General features: G+C 45.4%; 1 protein-coding gene across 3 annotated transcripts in view; it reads left to right on the top strand.

Annotated features, from left to right (window-relative positions):
* The window catches only part of LOC121584493 (retinoic acid receptor RXR-alpha-B), a 44,623-nt gene extending 21,853 nt beyond the window's left edge, over nucleotides 1-22,770 (top strand). For 2 of the 3 annotated variants that reach the window (XM_041900390.1, XM_041900391.1), the window contains 9 exons: nucleotides 2,338-2,525; nucleotides 15,015-15,177; nucleotides 15,349-15,528; nucleotides 17,496-17,665; nucleotides 17,964-18,093; nucleotides 18,382-18,514; nucleotides 19,013-19,104; nucleotides 21,604-21,709; nucleotides 21,850-22,770. In XM_041900390.1, the coding sequence (XP_041756324.1) occupies nucleotides 2,338-2,525; nucleotides 15,015-15,177; nucleotides 15,349-15,528; nucleotides 17,496-17,665; nucleotides 17,964-18,093; nucleotides 18,382-18,514; nucleotides 19,013-19,104; nucleotides 21,604-21,709; nucleotides 21,850-22,012 (1,325 nt within the window). In that variant the 3' untranslated portion in view covers nucleotides 22,013-22,770. The remainder of the gene's footprint in view (nucleotides 1-2,337; nucleotides 2,526-15,014; nucleotides 15,178-15,348; nucleotides 15,529-17,495; nucleotides 17,666-17,963; nucleotides 18,094-18,381; nucleotides 18,515-19,012; nucleotides 19,105-21,603; nucleotides 21,710-21,849) is intronic. The other variant, XM_041900392.2, reaches the window with a different exon arrangement.
* Nucleotides 22,771-25,059: the final 2,289 nt, after the last annotated feature.

The following is a 25,059-nucleotide window of genomic DNA, read 5'->3' as shown; positions in this document are numbered from 1 at the left end:
ATGAATGGGGCCATGTATCGTGAATTTTTAAGTGAAAACCTCCTTCCATCAGCAAGGGCATTGAAGATGAAACGTGGCTGGGTCTTTCAGCATGACAATGATCCCAAACACACCGCCTGGGCAACGAAGGAGTGGCTTTGTAAGAAGCATTTCAAGGTCCTGGAGTGGCCTAGCCAGTCTCCAGATCTCAACCCCATAGAAAATCTTTGGAGGGAGTTGAAAGTCCGTGTTGCCCAGCGACAGCCCCAAAACATCACTGCTCTAGAGGAGATCTGCATGGAGGAATGGGCCAAAATTGGGCCAGCAACAGTGTGTGAAAACCTTGTGAAGACTTACAGAAAATGTTTGACCTGTGTCATTGCCAACAAAGGGTATATAACAAAGTATTGAGAAACTTTTGTTATTGACCAAATACTTATTTTCCACCATAATTTGCAAATAAATTCATTAAAAATCCTACAATGTGATTTTCTGGATTATTCTTTCTCATTTTGTCTGTCATAGTTGACGTGTACCTATGATGAAAATTACAGGCCTCTCTCATCTTTTTAAGTGGGAGAACTTGCACAATTGGTGGCTGACTAAATACTTTTTTTCCCCACTGTATCCACAGTTGCTAATAGTTACCAGTAGCTACCCGCTAGCTAGTCCAGGTAGTGGGTTAGCTAGCTTCGTGCTTCACCGGGCTCAGCCGAATACAATACTAACCTACAATAATTACATACACAACCCACGATAACTACCTACAATATCTAACTACAATCTAAATACATAGTTTAAGCTTTACTCGACAAAGCCCAAACTATGTATATAAGCCATATAAGCCAAGCTTACCTCCCGCCAGAGAGAGACACAACCTCACCCGATGACGACCACAGGACCAGAGGACATTTCTCCAAAAAGTACGATCTTTGTCTCCATGTGCAGTTGCAAACCGTAGTCTGGCTTTTTTATGGCGGTTTTGGAGCAGTGGCTTCTTCCTTGCTGAGCGGCCTTTCAGGTTATGTCGATATAGGACTTGTTTTACTGTTGATATAGATACTTTTGTACCTGTTTCCTCCAGCATCTTCACAAGGTCCTTTGCTGTTGTTCTGGGATTGATTTGCACTTTTCGCACCAAATTACGTTCATCTCTAGGAAACAGAACACGTCTCCCTCCTGAGCGGTATGACGGCTGCGTGGTCCCATGGTGTTTATAATGCGTACTATTGTTTGTACAGATGAACGTGGTACCGTCAGGCGTTTGGAAATTGCTCCGAAGGATGAACCAGACTTGTGGAGGTCTACAATTTGTTTTCTGAGGTCTTGGCTGATATCTTTTGATTTTCCCATGATGTCAAGCAAAGAGGCACTGAGTTTAAAGGTAGGCCTTGAAATACATCCACAGGTACACCTCCAATTGACTCAAATAATGTCAATTAGCCTATCAGAAGTTTCTTATGCCATGACTCAGTCGGGATCTCAACTTGCTGTTGCGAGTTGGAATAATAGAATCCACAAGGTGCAATTTCAAAATTTGGTTGTGCATCAGCAGTGTTTCTCTTGTTATGTCAGTCACTGATAGTCAGTCAATTAGCCCAAGTTTGTTTAGTAGCCAGCTATCTATCTATCTTGTCATCATGGTCGAATTACCGGCATGGGGGCCCCCATTGATTTTAGTAGTCAGTCTCACTCAGATATCCTATTGAAGGTTCTTGGATAAATACAATAAAATAAACCAATTAATATTATTATTACATTTTTTGGGAACTTATTTTTGTTAGTCAGTCTCACACAGATATCATATTATAAACTGCAAACATTTCACACCACACAGATAATACCATGTTGAAAGTGTAGCCCTGTCCATACATGTCCTCTTTTAGTTTTTGTTCCACTTTTCTCAGAAGCTGTCTCATACCACATAGTTCAGTCTATCTGTGGCTGGTAATACTATCCTGTACAGAAGGCTAGTTGATGTGGACAGTCTCCTATTCTGTTGTTGGATATATGGGGGGAAAATCCTACAGAAGACTTTAGAATGATTTAACACAACCAGTTCAGAACACACTTTACGCTAGTTTCCCCCCTTGCGTATCAGCAACGTAAGGTTTTGAATATACATTTCAGACCAGATGTCAAATACAGAAACCATTTGAGCCATGTGTTTTCATGGGATCAAATAATATGAGTGGATTCATGGCTGTTATACAATATAATGATGAATTAAATGTTGGTTCACCAGCCTGACCACACAAAGAGGGCTGCTTTGAATTTAGCGACACTGATGAAAATATGTTGGAGATGTGTGTATCAGGCGTACATCAACCTTGTTCCTGTCCTCCCTCTCTCTCACAGACCCCTCCGGTCAGCTGTCCTCACCATCGCTCCGCTCACACCACGTCCATAGGGGAATGGGTGCTCACCCCCTGCACCCATCTCTGCTCATCCCGTCCTCGGTGAGCTACTCAGGCCCTCCACACTCCGTCAGCAGCCGCCCAGCGGGACACCACTCTACCTCCTCCAACATGGGTTTCAGCCCACAGGTAAGGCCTCCAACGCAACCTACGACCCCCAGACACCACACTCAACCACCTGCTCCTTGGACATGGTTTTCCTTCCTTAGTTGGGGTCCTGTGAAGAGTTGACTTGGTGTATGGCTGGCTTGCTAGGTTTCCATGATAAATTCTGTAAAACCAAATGTTGCCAAATTAAACTCTATACAAGCTCGTCTGTAAGGATTCGGGATGGCAACATGTGCATTGTGTAAAAGGATGGCCAAATGTGAGGATAACCTTTTTCACGACCCACAAGCTGAGGCCTGGGTAACCTTGATTTTATGTGAAACTGAGAAATGCCAGGGTTGCCCATTTATATCTGAAAAGGTCTCAAGAGGCTTTGTGGAATGCAAATTCATATGACATAGTAATGGGCTTGACAAACTGGATAAAAAGGCCTTTTGTTTCTAGACGGTTATTTCCTATTTTTCATCAGTGTAATCAACTAAACCCTGAGTTATTCCTTTTGAAGAATAGTTTAAAAGAAAGGAGAGCTACATTTAGATGTCTTTATCCACTTAAGCTGATGCAGTACTGTACTGTCGCATTACACAGAGCTCTCTGTGCTATACTGTGCTAATGCATAGCATTAAGTTGTTAGCACCATATAGTATTCTGATGGCATTCTCTGCTTGTGCAAATAGGAAGGTTATCAGCAGGTTGTACTTCACTGTTACTTATTAAAGGCCTGGAAGCTTTCAATAGTAAAACATTTTGTCACGATCGTCATACATAGAGGAGGACCAAGGCGCAGCGTGTTGAGCGAACATACTTTAATAGTTAAAGTGCGCACACACGATGCAAAACAACAAAACGACTCGTAACGTCCTAGGTAACAATGACCAACTAGAACAAGAACCCACAAACACAAAGGGAAAACAGACAGTTAAATATGGCTCCCAATCAGAGACAACCAACGACAGCTGACACTCGTTGCCTCTGATTGGGAGTCACTCTAGCCAACATAGAAATAAACACAACTAGAACTACCAACATAGAAATCTAACACATAGAATGAACACACCCTGGCTCAACATATAGAGTCCCAGAGCCAGGGTGTGACAGTACCCCCCCCCCTAAAGGCGCGGACTGCGACCGCGCCTCAACTAGAGCAAAACAGGGGAGGGCTGGGTGGGCATACCTCCTCGGCGGCGGTTCTGGCTCCGGCCTTGCCCACCACCCTCCAATAAACCCCCCATAGCGCCCCTGGTCCGGTCTGGCCCCGCTGGCTGGAGCTGAACTGGACGTAGCAGGAGCGGTTAGCTTCAGCTCCGTTGTGGAGCAGTTGACCGGTACCTGATTAGGCACCGGTGACCCAGGCACGGGTTGTGCCGGACTGACGACGCGCACCCCTGGCTTGGTGCGTGAGGCAGGAAAGGACCGGACCGGGCTGACGATGCGCACCCCTGGCTTGGTGCGTGGAGCAGCAACGGGCCGGACCGGGCTGATGATGCGCACCCCTGGCTTGGTGCGTGGAGCCGGAACGGGCCTCACCGGACTGACGATGCGCACCCCTGGCTTGGTGCATGGAGCAGCCACGAGCCGGACCGGGCTGACGATGCGCACCCCTGGCTTGGTGCGTGGAGCCGGAACGGGTCTCACCGGACTGACGACTCGCACCCCTGGCTTGGTGCGTGGAGCCGGAACGGGCCTCACCGGACTGACGACTCGCACCCCTGGCTTGGTGCGTGGAGCCGGAACGGGCCTCACCGGACTGACGACTCGCACCCCTGGCTTGGTGCGAGTAGCAGGAACGGGCTGGACCAGGCTGACGACTCGCACCCCTGGCTTGGTGCGAGTAGCAGGAACGGGCTGGACCAGGCTGACGACTCGCACCCCTGACTTGGTGCGAGTGGCAGGAACAGGCCGGGCCGGGCTGGCGACGCGCACCGTAGGCTTGGTGCGAGTGGCAGGAACAGGCCGGGCCGGGCTGGCGACGCGCACCGTAGGCTTGGTGCGTGGAGCAGGAACAGGCCGGACCGGGCTGGCGACGCACACCGTAGGCTTGGTGCGTGGAGCAGGGACAGGCCGAACCGGGCTGTGGAGACGGATAGGAGACCTGGAGTGAAGAGCGGCCACAACCCGTCCCGGCTGAATGCCTACCTTCACACACTCTGTTTGAGGCATCCGCACAGGACGTACAGGGCTGTGTACCCGTACTGGCATAACAGCACGTGACACTGGAGCAGGATATCCGGGACCGCGGAGAGGCATTGGAGACCACGAGCGTTGAGCCAGCACACTCCGTCCTGGCTGCATACCCACCTTCGCACGACACTTGCGGGGTGCTCGCACAGGACGTACAGGACTATGCCGGACCACTCGTGGCACAGTACGCCGCTCCGCATACCGCGGAACCTGCCCCGTCCCATGCTGCCATGCCTGAGTACGGGAAGTTGGTTCCGCTCTCCATCCAGGCTCCGCCAACCTGCCTTCTGGCCCCCCTAACCCGGTGGCCTCCTCTCCAAATCGCCCTGTGGCAGCCTCCTGCTGCCCAGCCGCCCATGCCGTGTGCCCCCCCCTAAAAAATGTTTGGGGTTGCCTCTCGTCCGTCCGACGATGACACTGCTGACGCCGCTGCTCCTCTCTCGCCAGGGCCTTAATCCTAGCCCATGGTCCTTTTCCCCCGAGCATGTCCTCCCAGGACCATACTTTGCCCACCTGGGCCATCGCCAACCTCTCCATCTCCTTTCCCGGCGCTTCCTCCCATGTCCAGTCTGCCTGCTCCTGGACACGCTGCTTGGTCCTTGTATGGTGGGGTTTTTCTGTCACGATCGTCATACATAGAGGAGGACCAAGGCGCAGCGTGTTGAGCGAACATACTTTAATAGTTAAAGTGCACACACGATGCAAAACAACAAAACGACTCGTAACGTCCTAGGTAACAATGACCAACTGGAACAAGAACCCACAAACACAAAGGGAAAACAGACAGTTAAATATGGCTCCCAATCAGAGACAACCAACGACAGCTGACACTCGTTGCCTCTGATTGGGAGTCACTCTAGCCAACATAGAAATAAACACAACTAGAACTACCAACATAGAAATCTAACACATAGAATGAACACACCCTGGCTCAACATATAGAGTCCCAGAGCCAGGGTGTGACACATTTCTTATGATACTTATTTAAACAGAGGACTTCTTCTTGCAGGTGTTATGGAAAATGCCAATGTTTGTCATTTAACTTCAATTATTACCAAATTGTATGTGCGCCTATGTTAGTGCTCATGGGGAATCCAAGATGGCGTAGCAGTGTGTTCGTGCTACTTGCTATTAGCCACCGTTAGCAGTCTTCACCATTGTCCATGGCCTGCACTACCTACCAGCCAGCTCTAGCCTGGACGATTATCGGCCAGTCTCCACATCGCGCTATCGAGCCATAGCATATCGGATTTTCTGCCGGAATCACTGAATCACTGGACCTTAACACCGGATCATCGCAACTAGCTAGCTGCAACCGAATGGCTGTTGTTGTTGTTGGCCAATCACCGCTGTCCAGAAGCAAGCCCCAGTTAGCCTTGAGCAAGCCTCGAGCCAGGCCCATCTCCTGGCTATCTACCTTTCTGTCAACCGGACGGGACCCCCTAGTGTTGACACAGAGCCCCGCCGATCCATCACGACTGGTCTGCCGACGTAATCGTCTGATGTGGTTTCAACAGGCTTCCCGTTGCGACGACCATGAAGATCCATCTGCTATCCCCGGCCCGCTAGCACACGCAATCAACAGCCGTGCCTCCTGCTCGCCTGTGCTGTAGCAGTCACTGAACTGCTCCCGGACTCACCTATTGCTGTTCACTGAACCTTATGATCACTCAGCTACACAGCAGATGCCTGCTGGACTGTTCCTTTATACGGTACCCCATCCTGTTTATTTGTTTAGCCTCAGCTCAAACTTTCGTCGCCATTACCAGCTGTTGTCTTAGCTCTCTCGAATAACACCTGTGATTGCTTTATGCCTCTCTCCCATGTCAATATGCCTTGCCTATTGCTGTTTCGGTTAGTTCTTACTGTACTTTTTCACTGTAGAGCCCCCAGTCCCGCTCAACCTGCCTCAGCAATATACTGTAGAGATAGCCTGCAGAGCTCTATCATACTATCCAGGTCTGTGCCCAAACAGTTTGATCTTCTACTTCTAAAAATCCACTTTTCCAGAAATAAGTATCTCACTGTTGCCGCTTGCTACAGAACCCCCTCAGCCCCCAGCAGTGCCCTGGACACCATATGTGAATTGATTTCCCCCCATCTATCCTCAGAGTTTGTATTGCTTGCTGACCTAAACTGGGATATGCTTAACACCCCGGCCGTCCTACAATCTAAACTAGATGCCCTCAATCTCACACACATTATCAAGGAACCTACCAGGTACAACCCTAAATCCGTTAACATGGGCACCCTCATAGATATCATCCTGACTATTTTACCCTCTAAATACACCTCTGCTGTCTTCAACCAGGATCTCAGCGATCACTGCCTCATTGCCTGCGTCCGTAATGGGTCCGCGGTCAAACGACCACCCCTCATCACTGTCAAACGCTCCCTAAAACACTTCAGTGAGCAGGCCTTTCTAATTGACCTGGCCCTGGTATCCTGGATGGATATTGACCTCATTCCGTCAGTAGAGGATGCCTGGTTGTTCTTTAAAAGTGCTTTCCTCTCCATCTTAAATAAGCATGCACCATTCAAAAAATGCAGAACTAAGAACAGATATAGCCCCTGGTTCACCCCAGACTTGACTGCCCTTGACCAGCACAAAAACATCCTGTGGCGTACTGCATTAGCAAAGAACAGCCCCCGCGATATGCAACTTTTCAGGGAAGTCAGGAACCAATATACACAATCAGTTAGGAAAGCGAAGGCTAGCTTTTTCAAACAGAAATTTGCATCCTGTAGCACTAACTCCAAAAAGTTTTGGGACACTGTAAAGTCCATGGAGAATAAGAGCACCTCCTCCCAGCTGCCCACTGCACTGAGGCTAGGAAACACTGTCAGTACCGATAAATCTACGATAATTGAAAATTTCAACAAGCATTTTGCTATGGCTGGCCATGCTTTCCACCTGGCTACCTCTACCCCGGCCACCAGCTCTGCACCCTCCGCTGCAACTTGCCCTTGTCCCCCCCCCGCTTCTCCTTCACCCAAATTCAGATAGCTGATGTTCTGAAAGAGCTGCAAAATCTGGACCCCTGCAAATCAGCTGGGCTAGACAATCTGGATTTGTATTTGAAAGCCAAGTTAACAAACAGATCACCGACCATTTTGAATCCCACCGTACCTTCTCCGCTATGCAATCTGGTCATTGGTGCACCTCAGCCACGCACAAGGTCCTAAACTATATTATAATCGCGATCGATAAAAGACAGTACTGTGCAGCAGTCTTCATCGACCTGGCCAAGGCTTTCGACTCCGTCAATCACTGCATTCTTATTGGCAGACTATATAGCCTTGGTTTCTCAAATGACTGCCTCGCCTGGTTCACCAACTACTTCTCAGATAGAGTTCAATGTGTCAAATCGGAGGGCCTGTTGTCTGGACCTCTGGCAGTCTCAATGGGGGTGCCACAGGGTTCAATTCTCGGGCCGACTCTATTCTCTGTGTATATCAATGATGTCGCTCTTGCTGCTGGTGACTCTCAGATCCACCTCTATGCAGACGACACCATTTTGTATACAGTGAGGGAAAAAAGTATTTGATCCCCTGCTGATTTTGTACGTTTGCCCACTGACAAAGAAATGATCAGGTTATAATTTTAATGGTAGGTTTATTTGAACAGTGAGAGACAGAATAACAACAACAAAATCCAGAAAAACGCATGTCAAAAATGTTATAAATTTAATTTGCATTTTAATGAGGGAAATAAGTATTTGACCCCCTCTCAATCAGAAAGATGTCTAGCTCCCAGGTGTCTTTTATACAGGTAACGAGCTGAGATTAGGAGCACACTCTTAAAGGGAGTGCTCCTAATCTCAGTTTGTTACCTGTATAAAAGACACCTGTCCACAGAAGCAATCAATCAATCAGATTCCAAACTCTCCACCATGGCCAAGACCAAAGAGCTCTCCAAGGATGTCAGGGACAAGATTGTAGACCTACACAAGGCTGGAATGAGCTACAAGACCATCGCCAAGCAGCTTGGTGAGAAGGTGACAACAGTTGGTTGTAAGGGATCGGGGGTTGGCTGGGTCTAGACAGAGTCTGACACTTCCCCGATCTACAGAGAGGGGGAGTCATCAGACTCGATCTGGTTCACCTGAGTTCTGAGCACACCTGTCAGTAATTAGTGTAGGATTTAAGGTGTGCTCAGAAGTTCAGTCGGTGCGAGGTATTGTTCCATTGTGACTTGCTAAGCGTTTTGTTCCGAGAGAGAGAGAGAGAGTTTGTTGTTTTTGATTACCCGTGTATCCGACCTGTGCCTTGTTGTTTGACTCCCCGTATTGCTTAATCCTCTGCTTGTCTACCCCAGTGATTACCGTTCTCTGATCCTGTGCCTGTGCCCTCGACTACGACTAAGCCCGCTCCCTTGGTACCTCTGCCTGTCTATGCCTGGCCCGGTTTTGACCACAGCTCGCCCGACCACGATTAAGCTATTCCCTTGTCTGTCCTCTAATAAAGCATCGCTATTCTGCGATTGGATCTTACCACTCTGTCCGAGTATTCATTACATTGGTGCGATTATTCGCAAATGGAAGAAACACAAAATAGCTGTCAATCTCCCTCGGCCTGGGGCTCCATGCAAGATCTCACCTCGTGGAGTTGCAATGATCATGAGAACGGTGAGGAATCAGCCCAGAACTACACGGGAGGATCTTGTCAATGATCTCAAGGCAGCTGGGACCATAGTCATCAAGAAAACAATTGGTAACACACTATGCCGTGAAGGACTGAAATCCTGCAGTGCCCGCAAGGTCCCCCTGCTCAAGAAAGCACATATACAGGCCCGTCTGAAGTTTGCCAATGAACATCTGAATGATTCAGAGGAGAACTGGGTGAAAGTGTTGTGGTCAGATGAGACCAAAATCGAGCTCTTTTGCATCAACTCAACTCGCCGTGTTTGGAGGAGGAAGAATGCTGCCTATGACCCCAAGAACACCATCCCCACCGTCAAACATGGAGGTGGAAACATTATGCTTTGGGGGTGTTTTTCTGCTAAGGGGACAGGACAACTTCACCGCATCAAAGGGACGATTGACGGGGCCATGTACCGTCAAATCTTGGGTGAGAACCTCCTTCCTCAGCCAGGGCATTGAAAATGGGTCGTGGATGGGTATTCCAGCATGACAATGACCCAAAACACTAGGCCAAGGCAACAAAGGAGTGGCTCAAGAAGAAGTACATTAATGTCCTGGAGTGGCCTAGCCAGTCTCCAGACCTTAATCTCATAGAAAATCTGTGAAGGGAGCTGAAGATTCGAGTTGCCAAACGTCAGCCTCGAAACCTTAATGACTTGGAAAAGATCTGCAAAGAGGAGTGGGAAAAAATCCCTCCTGAGATGTGTGCAAACCTTTGTGGCCAACTACAAGAAACGTCTGACCTCTATGATTGCCAACAAGGGTTTTGCCACCAAGTACTAAGTCATGTTTTGCAGAGGGGTCAAATATTTATTTCCCTCATTAAAATGCAAATCAATCTATAACATTTTTGACATGCGTTTTTCTGGATTTTTTTGTTGTTATTCTGTCTCTCACTGTTCAAATAAACCTACCATTAAAATTATAGACTGATCATGTCTTTGTCAGTGGGCAAACGTACAAAATCAGCAGGGGATCAAATACTTTTTTTCCCTCACTGTACATCTGGCCCTTCATTGGACACTGTGTTAACAAACCTCCCAACGAGCTTCAATGCCATACAGCACTCCTTCCATAGCCTCCAACTGCTCTTAAACACTAGTAAAACTAAATGCATGCTCTTCAATCGAACGCTGCTTACACCAGCCCGCCCGACTAGAATCACTACTCTCGGCGGTTCTGACTTAGAATATGTGGACAACTACAAATACCTAGGTGTCTGGTTAGACCGTAAACTCTCCTTCCAGACTCACATTAAGCATCTCCAATCCAAAGTTAAATCTAGAATCGGCTTCCTATTTTGCAACAAAGCCTCCTTCACTCATGCTGCCAAACATGCCCTCGTAAAACTGACTATCCTACCGATCGTTGACTTCGGCGATGTCATTTACAAAATAGCCTCCAACACTCTACTCAGCAAATTGGATGTAGTCTATCACAGTGCCATCCGTTTTGTCACCAAAGCCCCATATACTACCCACCATTGTGACCTGTACGCTCTCGTTGGCTGGCCCTCACTACATATTTGTCGCCAAACCCACTGGCTCCAGGTCATCTATAAATCACTGCTAGGCAAATCCCCGCCTTATCTTAGCTCATTGGTCACCATAGCAACACCCACCTGTAGTATGCGCTCCAGCAGGTATATCTCACTGGTCATCCCCAAAGCCAACACCTCCTTTGGCCGCCATTCCTTCCAGTTCTCTGCTGTCAATGACTGGAACGAACTACAAAAATCACTGAAGCTGGAGACTCTTATCTCCCTCACTAGCTTTAAGCATCAGTTGTCAGAGCAGCTTACCGATCACTGCACCTGTACACAGCCCATTTGTAATTAGCCCACCCAACTACCTCATCCCCATATTGTTATTTATTTTCCTCATTTGCACCCCAGTATCTCTATTTGCACATCACTTTCTGCACATCTATCACTCCAGTGTTAATACTAAATTGTAATTATTTTGCACTATGGCCTATTTATTGCCTTACCTCCATAACTTACTACATTTGCACACACTGTATATAGATTTTCTATTATGTTTTTGACTGTACGTTTTGTTTATCCCATATGTAACTCTGTGTTGTTGTTGTTTTTATCGCACTGCTTTGCTTTATCTTGGCCAGGTCGCAGTTGTAAATGAGAGCATGTTCTCAACTGGCTTAGCTGGTTAAATAAAGGTTAAATAAAAATAAAAATAAATAAATGGGGTCTTTTACATGGAAATGCCCTTGTCACACTCCAACCCATTGTAACCATATTGTTCGGGGACATTGCCACTGCCACTATACAATAAATCCCCAGCTCTTTTGTGCTTTGTGCTATAAAGAGCTCCCTTTGTTGCCTCCCCCTCACACACACATTTTTTCTGTTACACACCCACACACACACATGCATGTGCAAACACACGCATACACACACCAATTTACAAAAAATTTCATATGTAATTCTTATGGCATAAAATGTTGAATTTTATTAGGAATATGGTTTGATCAAAGAAAGGCTATTTCTTAGACTGTGTGCTTTATTGCTTCATTTCCTGTTATAAAAGGAATAAGCTACTAGCACACATTGTGACAACCAACCCCATACTGTGTGACAACCAACCCCATGCTGTGTGACAACCAACCCCATGCTGTGTGACTGTGACAACCAACCCCATGCTGTGTGACAACCAACCCCATGCTGTGTGACAACCAACCCCATGCTGTGTGACAACCAACCCCATAATGTGTGACAACCAACCCCATGCTGTGTGACAACCAACCCCATGCTGTGTGACAACCAACCCCATAATGTGTGACAACCAACCCCATGCTGTGTGACAACCAACCCCATGCTGTGTGACAACCAACCCCATGCTGTGTGACAACCAACCCCATAATGTGTGACAACCAACCCCATGCTGTGTGACAACCAACCCCATGCTGTGTGACAACCAACCCCATGCTGTGTGACAACCAACCCCATAATGTGTGACAACCAACCCCATAATGTGTGACAACCAACCCCATGCTGTGTGACAACCAACCCCATGCTGTGTGACAACGAACCCCATGCCGTGTGACAACCAACCCCATGCCGTTCGACAACCAACCCCATGTTGTGTGACAACCAACCCCATACTGTGTGACAACGAACCCCATGCCGTGTGACAACCAACCCCATGCCGTTCGACAACCAACCCCATGCTGTGTGACAACCAACCCCATACTGTGTGACAACCAACCCCATAATGTGTGACAACCAACCCCATGCTGTGTGACAACCAACCCCATGCTGTGTGACAACCAACCCCATACTGTGTGACTGTGACAACCAACCCCATGCTGTGTGACAACCAACCCCATACTGTGTGACTGTGACAACCAACCCCATGCTGTGTGACAACCAACCCCATACTGTGTGACTGTGACAACCAACCCCATGCTGTGTGACAACCAACCCCATGCTGTGTGACAACCAACCCTGCGATGGGGCTGGTGGACAGAGTGTGTTTGATGGCTTATAACTCCATGTTGGAATACGATATGAGGATAAAAAAGGGTCCTCATTTCTACCCAAGACGTTGGTCTTCCTCCTAATATTGAAAACAATATTGTAAGATATAGTGGTGGTGAGAAATACATACAAGAGTAAAAAGTGACAACCAACCCCAGTCTCCCCTATGTGTTGTATTTACTGTTATATTTGCTGTTATCATCATATAATATCATATAGGCCTAATTATATACATTTATGTGACATCTAAAGGACTCATTTAGATCCTCAACCATGGGGCTTTCCAAAGGTATTTTCTCATCACTGCCACTAATATAACAAACCATGTGGTTAATTCAAATTGGAGTTGGTATGCACGGAAACAATGGACATATTTTTTCGGGACATTTTTACTGTGTGTCCAATTTGGCTTCTAAATTTAGAGGGTGTGTATATTAAATCTTCAGATTTGGCCTTTTTGGCTTCCTCGTCAGCTAGTGTCACGCCCTGACTCTGGGGACTCTTATTTGTTGAGTCAGGGTGTGATTTTCTATGTTGTGTAGTTCTATGTTTTCTATCTAGTATGTCTAGATCTATGTTTGGCCGGGTGTGTTTCCCAATCAGAGGCAGCTGTCGCTCGTTGTCTCTGATTGGGGAGCATACTTAGGCAGCCTATTGACAATTAGGTGTTGTGGGATCTTGTTCTGTATAAGGTATGTTGTTTGTGTCTACCTTGGACTTCACGTTTCGTTTATTGTTTTGTCGAGTGTTTATTAAGTTTAAATAAACATGTATGCATATCACGCTGCGCCTTGGTCTGACCCGTCTATGAACGAACGTGACAGCTAGTAAAGCGAGCTCTGTGAGCCGTCTGGTCTGTATCTCATACAGACTCATTATCTCTGTCAGTGGCTTTGACCCCTGACCCCATGGTGTCACCTATGATCTGAGTCTGCCACATGGGTCGAATGCTCTTTATTAGCCACCTAAATGGGCTTAGCAGACGCCTATCAGAGGGGAAACAAGAGACAGTTGAAAGCAGCAGCAGCTTGACCATGTGGTGTATGTCCAAATTTAAATTGGAACACTATAGTGGCCCATGGTGATCCCTCCTCATCCCAATGTTTGAAGGTGAAGTTAAGAAACTTTCCGTTGAGGGATGAGTAGTTATTATATAAACCACAAGCAGGGCTGTTGATCTGCCTTGTGATGAGGCATACAGTCTAGTGTATACAGTACAGTGAATTTAGAAAGACCCTGCAGTCCCAGTCTCAGCCTTTGGGTGCGTCCGAAATATAGTGCATTATGGACCCTGGTCAAAGGTAGTGCACTAAATAGGGAATAGAGTGTCATTTCAGAGGCAGTCTCAGTCTACCTCCACCACTACACCAGAGGAGTTAGTTAACTAGCTTTTCCAAGGCAGCCAGATGGAGAGGTCAACATGTATCTCCTCTGTAGCTAAATTGGTAGAGCATGGTGCTTGTAACGCCAGGGTATTGGGTTCGATCCCCGGGACCACCAATACGTTAATAAAATGTATGCACACATGACTGTAAGTCGCTTTGGATAAAAGTGTCTGCTAAATGGCATATTATTATCTCTGACTAGGCCCCAGAAGACAACCTCCTCCATGTGGTCCATATAAAAGAAACAACAGACACGCTTTCAGTTTTTATAACACTCTGCCTCTGCCGATGATCTTTTATCTACGTTTTCATTAGATTTTCAGTGTATACACATACAAACACAAAGTACTTCAATGTTTCCAACCTCCCCTGAAATCCAAGACTCCCGAAAACAAATGTCCATATTTGGCATCTAAGGTCTAAGAGGAGGCATGAATACACCCTCATTACAAAGATTTGAGTCAGGTTTATGTACGCAGTTGTTCTTTCTACCTGTAGGGGTTAGACAAAATAAGAATAAAATATTATCCAGTCTAAAATTAGGACATTGGCAACGTGAGGATGCAATGTGAATCACCACAACACAGTTCTGTCTAAAGGGTACTTCATATCTGTCCATCACTGTGGTACAAGATCTCAAGTCTGTGTGTGTGTGGCTGCGTGTCAGCTGTGTGTGTGTGTGTGTGTGTGTGTCCGTGCATGTGTGTGTTTATGTGTGCGAAGAATGAGAGAGATGAGCGTCTTTGTCTCCACTCTGACGGTCTAATCCTCCTGTCTGTCTGTCTTTGTTGTTTGTTTACAGCTCAGCTTCCCAGTGATCTCCAGTAACAGCAGCATTAGCAGCACAGAGGACATCAAACCCCCACTGGGCCATAACAGAGTGCTAAAGGTTCCTGCTCAGCCCACAGGCACCTGTCTCTCCCTTAACAAACACATCTGTGCCATCTGTGGAGACCGCGCCTCAGGTCAGCACCCCAAACGTCCCCACAACAGCCCCACAATGTCTCCCTGGTCCCCAATACAGGGCCCTACAGGCTGGGGGATCCCTCTCATGTCAGACTGCTGATCCTTGTCATTCTACTGTACAAGCACTAAGGCAAGACCTAACTAAACCTTTGTATGTATTGTTCTGGCAGGTAAACACTATGGAGTATATAGCTGTGAAGGTTGCAAGGGCTTCTTCAAGAGAACAGTGAGGAAGGAGCTGACGTATACCTGTCGAGACAACAAGGACTGTCTGATTGACAAGCGCCAGCGCAACCGCTGCCAGTACTGCCGATACCAGAAGTGTCTGGCCATTGGCATGAAGAGAGAAGGTATGCTCCAGGCAATGACCTGAGAGAGTGAGCACAGACAGACACAAATGTGAAACCAACATCAGTCAGTGTGCTGCTAACAGCTTTGCTTCCTCCACTTTCTCTGTCCCCTTATTGCGCTCAAACCAGTGGTCCTCTGATCGCAAACACACATGACTGACCTCCTCGACAATGTACCAACCAAAAGGGTATCCTATGAAGCAGGTTTGAGGAGTTAGCGAGGTAACTTTGGTCAACTCTGAGTTCAACTCGGGATAACCAGTCAGGTACATTTTTGTCAGGTACATTTCTATGCCACAAATCCTTCAGAACTAACTTGATCCAGGGAAGGCTAACTCAGGGCTAACTCCATTTATCCTGAATGAAGTGTCTGAGCCACAAGTTGAGGACCAATGAAATCAGATTCCCTCCCTCTCGCAAAGATTGCGTCATTATCCCCTTAATTTGAGGAAGAAGACTGATTAAATATTTTATTTATCAAATGCATTTTTGTGTGTTAAAAATGTTTAAAAAGTGAAAATACCTATCACATTATTTAGTAATGAAAGAATGCATTTGAAACTTCACGGACACGTTTATATGACAAATACATTTTTTATAATTATGATGAAATTATTTTATCGATAGGAGTGGGAAAAGAAGGTGCTCATGCATTGATAAGCAAAACCAAAGATAAGTAATACAATAAAAAGCTTTCTGAAAGCCTATTTCACACCATAGCCTGCTGAATTTGCAGGATAACTTTTCTTCATTTTGATTTTGGCACAAATGAAAATGTGGCTCTGACTTGCCCATGGATTGATGTTTCAGCATTGTCTCAATGAAGAGTTTGGCGTTCGACTAGCCACATGTGACATGCACGCACAGTTACAAGCCTGTTAGAGTTAGCGGCAGGCAGACTAGCAATATCCACCGTCGTAGTACGGATGAAGCCTGAGTTGGAATGTCAAGCTAACTTAAGCTACTTAGCTTTAGCTTGCTTCATAGGATACCCCTCTGCTGTGCTACCACAGTGTCTAGGGTACAGCGTCTGTCACCACCGTGTCTAGGTTACAGCGTCTGTCACCACAGTGTCTAGGATACAGCGTCTGTCAGCACAGTGTCTAGGGTACAGCGTCTGTCACCACAGTGTCTATGGTACAGCGTCTGTCACCACAGTGTCTAGGGTACAGCGTCTGTCAGCACAGTGTCTAGGGTACAGCGTCTGTCAGCACAGTGTCTAGGGTACAGCGTCTGTCAGCACAGTGTCTAGGGTACAGCGTCTGTCAGCACAGTGTCTAGGGTACAGCGTCTGTCAGCACAGTGTCTATGGTACAGCGTCTGTCACCACAGTGTCTAGGATACAGCCTCTGTCACCACAGTGTCTAGGGTACAGCGTCTGTCAGCACAGTGTCTAGGGTACAGCGTCTGTCAGCACAGTGTCTAGGGTACAGCATCTGTCACCACAGTGTCTATGGTACAGCGTCTGTCAGCACAGTGTCTAGGGTACAGCGTCTGTCACCACAGTGTCTAGGGTACAGCGTCTGTCACCACAGTGTCTAGGGTACAGCATCTGTCACCACAGTGTCTAGGGTACAGCATCTGTCACCACAGTGTCTAGGGTACAGCGTCTGTCAGTACAGTTCCTGTATCTACCCTCAGGGCATGGCTGGTGAAGAAATTAACTTACTGTGTAGAATAGGGGTGCTTTTCCTGCTTATTGTACTATTTATCATGTTTAATGTTTGATTGTATCTTAGCCAATAGTTTCATATACTGAGACACCATTGTAAACAAAATATAACTTTTAAAGCTTACCTTTCATAAACTCTTCATGAGGCCATTCATATCAAATGTCATGCTATAAAAGGAGCTCTTCACCTTGGTGGAGTAGGCTAAGAGCATTCCCTACTTCTCTGAGCTGGCCCTGGACAGTGTTGTAAGGGGCTGGCTAAAACAGCAGCTACATCCCAATGCTTTGACCCCAGCTGTGCAGGAGGAGCGCCAGCGAGCCAAGGAGAGGAGCGAGAGCGAGGCGGACTCGTTAGGTTGTGCTAACGAGGACATGCCTGTGGAGAGGATTGAGGAGGCGGAGCTCGCTGTGGAGCCAAAGACCAACACATACATTGAGGGGAGCCTGGGCCTGCCCACCAACTCAGTGAGCTCACTGCACACAACATAACTTATTACTGATCACTTACTATACTCTATGACTGTAGAGTAGCCTACACTGTATATTACATACTGGCACAACAACCTCATTCCCCCATCTTATGACAACTGCCTAGGGGGGAAGTATAGCTGAGACACAAGCTGAATGTCTTTCAATGTGCTTTAGAAACCAGCACAGAAAAGTGCTCTTGGTAGAGGCCATATTTAACCCAAGCTCATTGAATCCCTCCAGCTCAGGTCTCTGATGACCTCTTGACCCCCTGACCTCCACTCTCTCTCCCCAGCCCAACGACCCTGTGACCAATATATGCCAGGCAACAGACAAGCAGCTCTTTTCCTTGGTGGAGTGGGCCAAGATGATCCCCCACTTCTCAGAGCTGGCCCTGAATGACCAGGTCATCCTCCTAAGAGCAGGTATCGTCTGATCTCATCTGCTGTGGTCAAACCTGTGAGGGGAAATAATTAATCCAAACAGAGCAGCTCTGTCAACTGGGATCTACTCGTCTTTTACTTGATTTCTTGTTGTTTATACAGGGCAGTATTCATTAGGCACCAAACGGACCCAAACAATGAGGCGATGTTTGAACTTGTCCAACATGAAATGCTCATTTACATTTTCCGTTGTAAAATGTTTTGTTACGTTTCCCATTGCATGCCTTAATGAATACGACCCAGTTAGAGGTTTCCCTCTCTACCCCTCAGGGTGGAATGAGCTCCTCATAGCCTCTTTCTCCCATCGCTCCATCACTGTGAACGACAGCATTCTGCTGGCCACCGGCCTCCACGTGCATCGGAACAGCGCCCACAGTGCAGGAGTGGGGGCCATCTTTGACAGGTAACCAATAACAGCCTGGCCCACAGATCCATATCATCATAATTAGTCCATTCATTGGTACCATTGGATACTTGAATAATATACCCTATAGTGGATTGAGTACTATCATAATATTACAGTTAAAGTAAGATTTAAAGTGTTACTGTTAACAACCCCAATTTTACTCCACATTCCTGCTAAATGTACTGTGGGTTTTTCAAGTGCATTACATGCTCATTGCTCATTGCCTTTCTATCGCAAAATCTGTCCTAATTATGCCTGCATGCTTTATAATCCAACCCTTTTGAGAAGGTTTGATGTAGGATGATGAATATTTCCCTAAGATTTAATCTGACATGCAACATTTTGTGCATTTGTGATGCTCGCAGAATGATGAATTAATCTTTGAATATTTAACTCTGAAGAGTTGTTGGGCTCATGAATTCTAAACAGAGATACATCCAAGGCTATCAGAGGAATGTTGGAAGTGTATTAAAGTAGCTTGTTTTACCTGCACAGAGTGCTGACTGAGCTGGTGTGTAAAATGCGAGACATGCAGATGGACAGGTCTGAGTTAGGGTGCCTTCGAGCCATCATTCTCTTCAACCCAGGTAGGTCTGCTGTACATCACACACTCCATCCTGGCTAGCAACTCATCAAGCTGGACTGTACATGAATGGGACAAATACTCTTATTTCAGGCCTATTCTTTGTCAAGGACAAAGACTCTTATTTCAGGCCTATTCTTTGTCAAGGTTGCTTTGTGTTGTTTACATAGTAATAATGATGTAGTATATACCTGTCCAATGCATATTCATTTGTAAATGTGAAGAGGAGGAATTTGAAGACAGTATGACTTGTGTTACTGAGCACTATATAAAATATATAAAGCACAATATAAAATATAGAAAGCACTATATAAAATGAGGTGAATAGAGCAGGGTTATATTTACTGTTAATTCACCACACCCACATCATAGTATAAACCAGGCTCTCTCTGATTCAAACCCAGTAGCCCCGGGCAGGTGTTTGCGTGCTTATGTGTTTGTGCTTGTGTGAGTGTGTGTGTGTGTGTGTGTGTGTGTGTGTGTGTGAGTGTGTGTGTGTGTGTGTGAGAGAGTGTGTGTGTGTGAGTGAGTGTGTGTGTGTGTGTGAGAGAGGGTGTGAGTGTGTGTGTGTGAGAATGTGTGTGTATGTGTGCCTGCATGCATGCTGCAGACTGATGTGGATGTTATTTTTGCAAATGTATTAAAAATTAAAAACAGAAATACCTTATTGACATAAGTATTCAGACCCTTTGCTATGAGACTCGAAATTGAGCTCAGGTGCATTGATTGGACATGATTTGTAAAGGCACACACCTGTCTATATAAGGTCCCACAATTGACAGTGCATGTCAGAGCAAAAAACAAGACATGATGTCGAAGGAATTGTCCGTAGAGCTCTGAGACAGGATTGTGTCGAGGCACAGATCTGGGGAAGGGTACAACAACATTTCTGCAGCATTGAAGGTCCCCAAGAACACAGTGACCTCCATCATTCTTAAATGGAAGAAGTTTGGAACCACCAAGACTCTTCCTAGAGCTGGCCGCCCGACCAAACTGAGCAATCGGGGGAGAAGGGCCTTGGTCAGGAAGGTGACCAAGAACCCGATGGTCACTCTGACAGAGCTCCAGAGTTCCTCTGTGGAGATGGGAGAACCTTCCAGAAGGACAACCATCTTTGCAGCATTCCACCAAGTAAATGGCAAATGTCAGCACACTTGGAGTTTGCCTAAAGGCACCTAAAGGACTCTCAGACCATGAGAAACAAGATTCTCTGGTCTGATGAAACCAAGATTGAACTCTTTGGCCTGAATGCCAAGCGTCACATCTGGAGGAAACCTGGCACCATCCCTACGGTGAAGCATGGTGGTGGCAGCATCATGCTGTGGGGATGTTTTTCAGCGGCAGGGACTGGGAGACTAGTCAGGATGGAGGGAAAGATGAACGGAGCAAAGGACAGAGATCCTTGATGAAAATCTGCTCCAGAGCGCTCAGGACCTCAGACTGGGGCGAAGGTTCACCTTCCAACAGGACAACGACCCTAAGCACACAGCCAAGACAACGCAGGAGTGGCTTCAGGACAAGTCGCTGAATGTCCTTGAGTGGCCCAGTCAGAGCCCGGACTTGAACCCGATCTAACATCTCTGGAGAGACCTGGAAATAGCTGTGCAGCAACGCTCCCCAACCAACCTGACAGAGCTTGAGAGGATCTGCGGAGAATAATGGGAGAAACTCCCCAAATACAGGTGTGCCAAGCTTGTAGAGTCATACCCAGGAAGACTCAAGGCTGTAATCGCTGCCAAAGGTGCTTCAACAAAGTACTGAGTAAAGGGTCTGAATAGTAATGTTTTTATTTTTTATAAATTTGCACACATTTCTAAAAACATGTTTTTGCTTTGTCATTATAGGGTATTGTGTGTCGATTGATGAGGGGGAACATTTTTTAAAATCAATTTTAGAATAAGGCTGTAATGTAACAAAATGTGGAAAAAGTCAAGGGGTCTGAATACTTTCTGAATGCACTGTATAGGCCTTCATTAAAATGTGTGTGAAAGGCAACCTTTTTCTAAGATACTGTATTCAGTTCGGTACTTAAGTACTCAGTTCGGTACTTGATCTCAATGACTTAAACCTCAAATGGTTTGGATTCATATAAACAGAAGCCTATGTTAACTCAGTTTAGTTTCTCTGATGAATTCATTCATAGGCTATTGTCAAACAAACATCTTAATTTACCATTTTCTTGCTGGTTTCTCTCTACATAAGACTGTTCATAAGTCTGGTAATATTTGCCTTCAAAGTCCACGTCATTGACCTCAGACGCTACACGCTCAGTGTGCTTATTTTCAACCAAACCTTAAAGCTAACATCAGTTTGCAAAGTTAAACCATTGTTTGGGTTGGACCAGTACACTGTTAAGTAGTTTACTACTGCCCTCTCCTGGGCAGACATTTTTATTACACAGGACTTTTAATGTGTGTTGTGTGTTGGTCTAAAAGTGATATGGAACACAGAGTTGGTGACCTTGTCACCAGTAACACATTCTGTTCTGTTTACATATGTGTAGACTCCAAAGGCTTGTCAAACCCAGGGGAGGTTGAGGCACTCAGAGAAGGGGTGTATGCTTCACTGGAGGCATACTGTAAACACAAATACCCCGACCAACCAGGAAGGTACTGGTCATTGTTTGGTCATCACCAAATATTTGATGAACCTACTTCTACGGTACTTAGTGACATATGTCAATTCAGCCAGATGTATAATAGTTTTGTTATCATCATAATCAATCTTTACATGTTCTTGTCTTATACAGATTTGCCAAACTGTTACTTCGATTGCCAGCCCTACGTTCCATTGGCCTCAAGTTTCTGGAGCACCTGTTCTTCTTCAAACTGATAGGGGATACACCCGTTGACACATTCCTCATGGAAATGTTGGAAGCTCCACACCAAATGACAAAACAGCACTGCAGTTAAAGACTGTCTGTCCGCTACTTGCCTCAAAAGGAAGAGAGCTGGTGATTTGCCTGATTGACAGACTCAGTTTGAACACAAGAACTGGTGGACAGCAAATCTTTGGCTTTGTTTAATGTACAGTAGGTGTATTTATCATAGTTTTGTGTCAGAGAGAAATGTCTTGAAGGTAAGGGCCAGAGTCTGCAACAACTCAAAGCATGAGATCTTTTTCACAATGAATGATAATGTCTTCACTCTTCCGATTCAACACTGAACATTGTCATAATTGGTCGCTACTCCGTGCCACAAACCAGAGGCCTCTCACCTCAGCATCATCCTGCCTTAGACAGGTCTACCTCTTGTAGTCATTCTCATATTCTGTCATAATAACAACATGGTCTGGCCAAACTGTTGTCTAGGATGATCTCCTGTTATACATGTAAACCTCACCTCAGTCTCTCGCAGTTGGTCTTCTTCTCCTCCTCAATGAAAATGTTCTCATGTGACTATATACGGCAGACAAGAAGGTCATGCATTTTTAACTGGAACCCCTGGAAAAGGGTTCAATTAACTTCAGCTCAAAACCAGGGGTCATTTTCCTACTCCTAGCACTTAACTTTGATCTTTGTCAAGCAGAGGATGGCTCGAGTCAGTAGCCCACTGTGAGGACAGAGGAGGCTGATCTGAGGAGCTTTAGGAGGACTGGCTCATTGTAATGGCTGGAATGGAATAAATGGAACGGTATCAAACACATCAACCATATGGAAACCTCATGTTTGACTCCGTTCCATTTATTTCATTCCAACTATTACAATGAGCCCATCCTCCTATAGCTCCTCTCACCAGCCTCCACTGTGTGACTAGCATGCAACTGTAGTGGGGAGGATCAATAAAGGGGTCAGTCTTCACTAATGGTAATTCACATATCAACATGTAGTGCTAATTTCTGTATTGCTGTGGGTTTTTTATACTGCTGTTGTTTGCTTTGTGTCGGTATTTCCAAAGAGTAGCAGTGGTGAACATCTTCAGAATGATGCGTAGGTGTGTAGGTCAGTGTTTCCCAACTCCAGTCCTCGAGTACCCCCAACAGCAAACATTTTTGTTGTAGCCCCAGAAAAACTAACTTGATTCAATTCGTTGATGGCCTGATGATTAGTTGACAAGTTGGATCAGGTGTGCTTGTTCGGGGCAACAACAATGTTTACTGGTGAGGGTACTGGAGGAATGGAGTTGGGAAACACTGGTGTAGGGGACTGTCTGTAGTTTCTGAGGGATATAAAACACACATAAAGCCTCTGCCGCCCCCTGGTGCATCACACAAAAGTAATGCAACTGTCCAAGGACTTTGGGACATGAGAAGATAAGTGACCTTATTACTTTGTAACTACTGTGTATTTACAGTGTAATAAGTGTTGTAATTACTCATTGCTACAATGTGTTACAATGTTACTTACAGCAGTAACCCTACCTAACCAATCCTATCGTACAGTATTAAAGTGTAATAATGGGTAAGTGCAATACTTGTTACACTGTAGTACCAGGAATAATTACACTGTAATAAGGGCACTGTAATTTAAAGTCTTACCCACATTTCCCAGTCCATGCATAACAGAAGACAAGAGAAGAATGATTGATGAGAACAAAAGATGGTAGAGCAATTTTTAAGAATCGTTTCAGTCAGAAGTACAATATTCAGTTAGAGCAGCCAGAAATATTGTTGGAACCTCAGATTTATTTTAATTGTATTTATTGAGTCTTTATTTGATCAGGGAGTCATACTGAGACCAATGTCTCTTTTACAGATGAGCCCTGAATAACAGAAATGAAAGAAATACAAAATTCAAGCAGAAAGAAAATACAGTCATAACAAACAGTTCATTTAAAAATGAAATCACCACCAATAAATTAACAATAGCAGCAAACATAGCCTACATCTAGTTCATCCACGTTTTTAAGCAAATGTATTAGTTAATATTTTAGCATCATCAATGCTTACTAAGCCACTCAGGACTAGTGTATTTAGGATTAACAATAATCTTGCTTTGTTTTTCCTCATTTAAAACATGGCAACATGTCGTTTAAAGGGGCAATCTATGATTGATACATCAATTTTTGGTATTTAAAATTAATTATATATAGCCATTGAATATTGAAGAATATAAATTATATATGCCTCATGAGATTAGTTCAGCTGTCTTACTCCATCAAACTGTTGTGTTTACTGGGAAATAAACAAAGAACAAATGTAGTAACTAGTGATGTTTAATGATTTATTTATTCACCATCTTTATTTGACCTGTTCTGTTTAGAGAGCATGTATTATTGGCTTACCTGAGCAGAGAACACGCTGTAGACCTGACTACATTTACACCTGTGGCCCCAGGCCAGACCATGCTCTAGGCCAGTTATAGCTGATGTCACATTTTGCAATCCACCCATGCACCAATTCAACCCAATGCACCCATGCACCAATTCAACCCAATGAACCAATGACGTCAATTCCCCAATGATGTATAGTTTTAAATCATGTGTTTGGCATGTCTTTTACAACTTGTTCATTTTTATCATGTATTTTACAACTTGTTCGTTTTTATAATGTAATAAAAATATGAATGGTGTTAGCTAGAAAGGTGGCAAGGTGTGTATCTTACTTTATTTGTTGATGTGGAAGTGTTCACAAACACATACAAGTATCTGTAATATGCTATGTGTATGTCTGATACTGATGCTGAGGGCAATATGTAGACTGTTATGTTACATCCATACCTGTAGAGGGAGACGTTGCTTTTTTGTAAAGTGGCATTGAACAAACTACTACAGGAGGAGCATAGTGAACTGGGGTGATATCACAAGACAAAAGTATTTTGGCAGCCAAAGACGAGGCACATTTTTAATAAGGTATATCTTGCTTTTCCCAAAGCTCAAAGCACTAATACCGCTACACCTAATAATGATTGATTGAATGTGACATTAGTATTTCTGCAAAACTCCTCTGGTGTTGGCAGTCCAATAAGCAGATTTGGCAGTGCTGGTAGTCTGGTTTGAATTTAGAGGTAATGTTGGACATG

This window comes from Coregonus clupeaformis, chromosome 16 (genome assembly GCF_020615455.1).
Source record: "Coregonus clupeaformis isolate EN_2021a chromosome 16, ASM2061545v1, whole genome shotgun sequence".
Taxonomy (NCBI): Eukaryota; Metazoa; Chordata; class Actinopteri; order Salmoniformes; family Salmonidae; genus Coregonus; species Coregonus clupeaformis.
The sequence above is the reverse complement of the archived record's forward strand: the minus strand, read 5'-3'. Positions and strand labels throughout refer to the sequence as shown.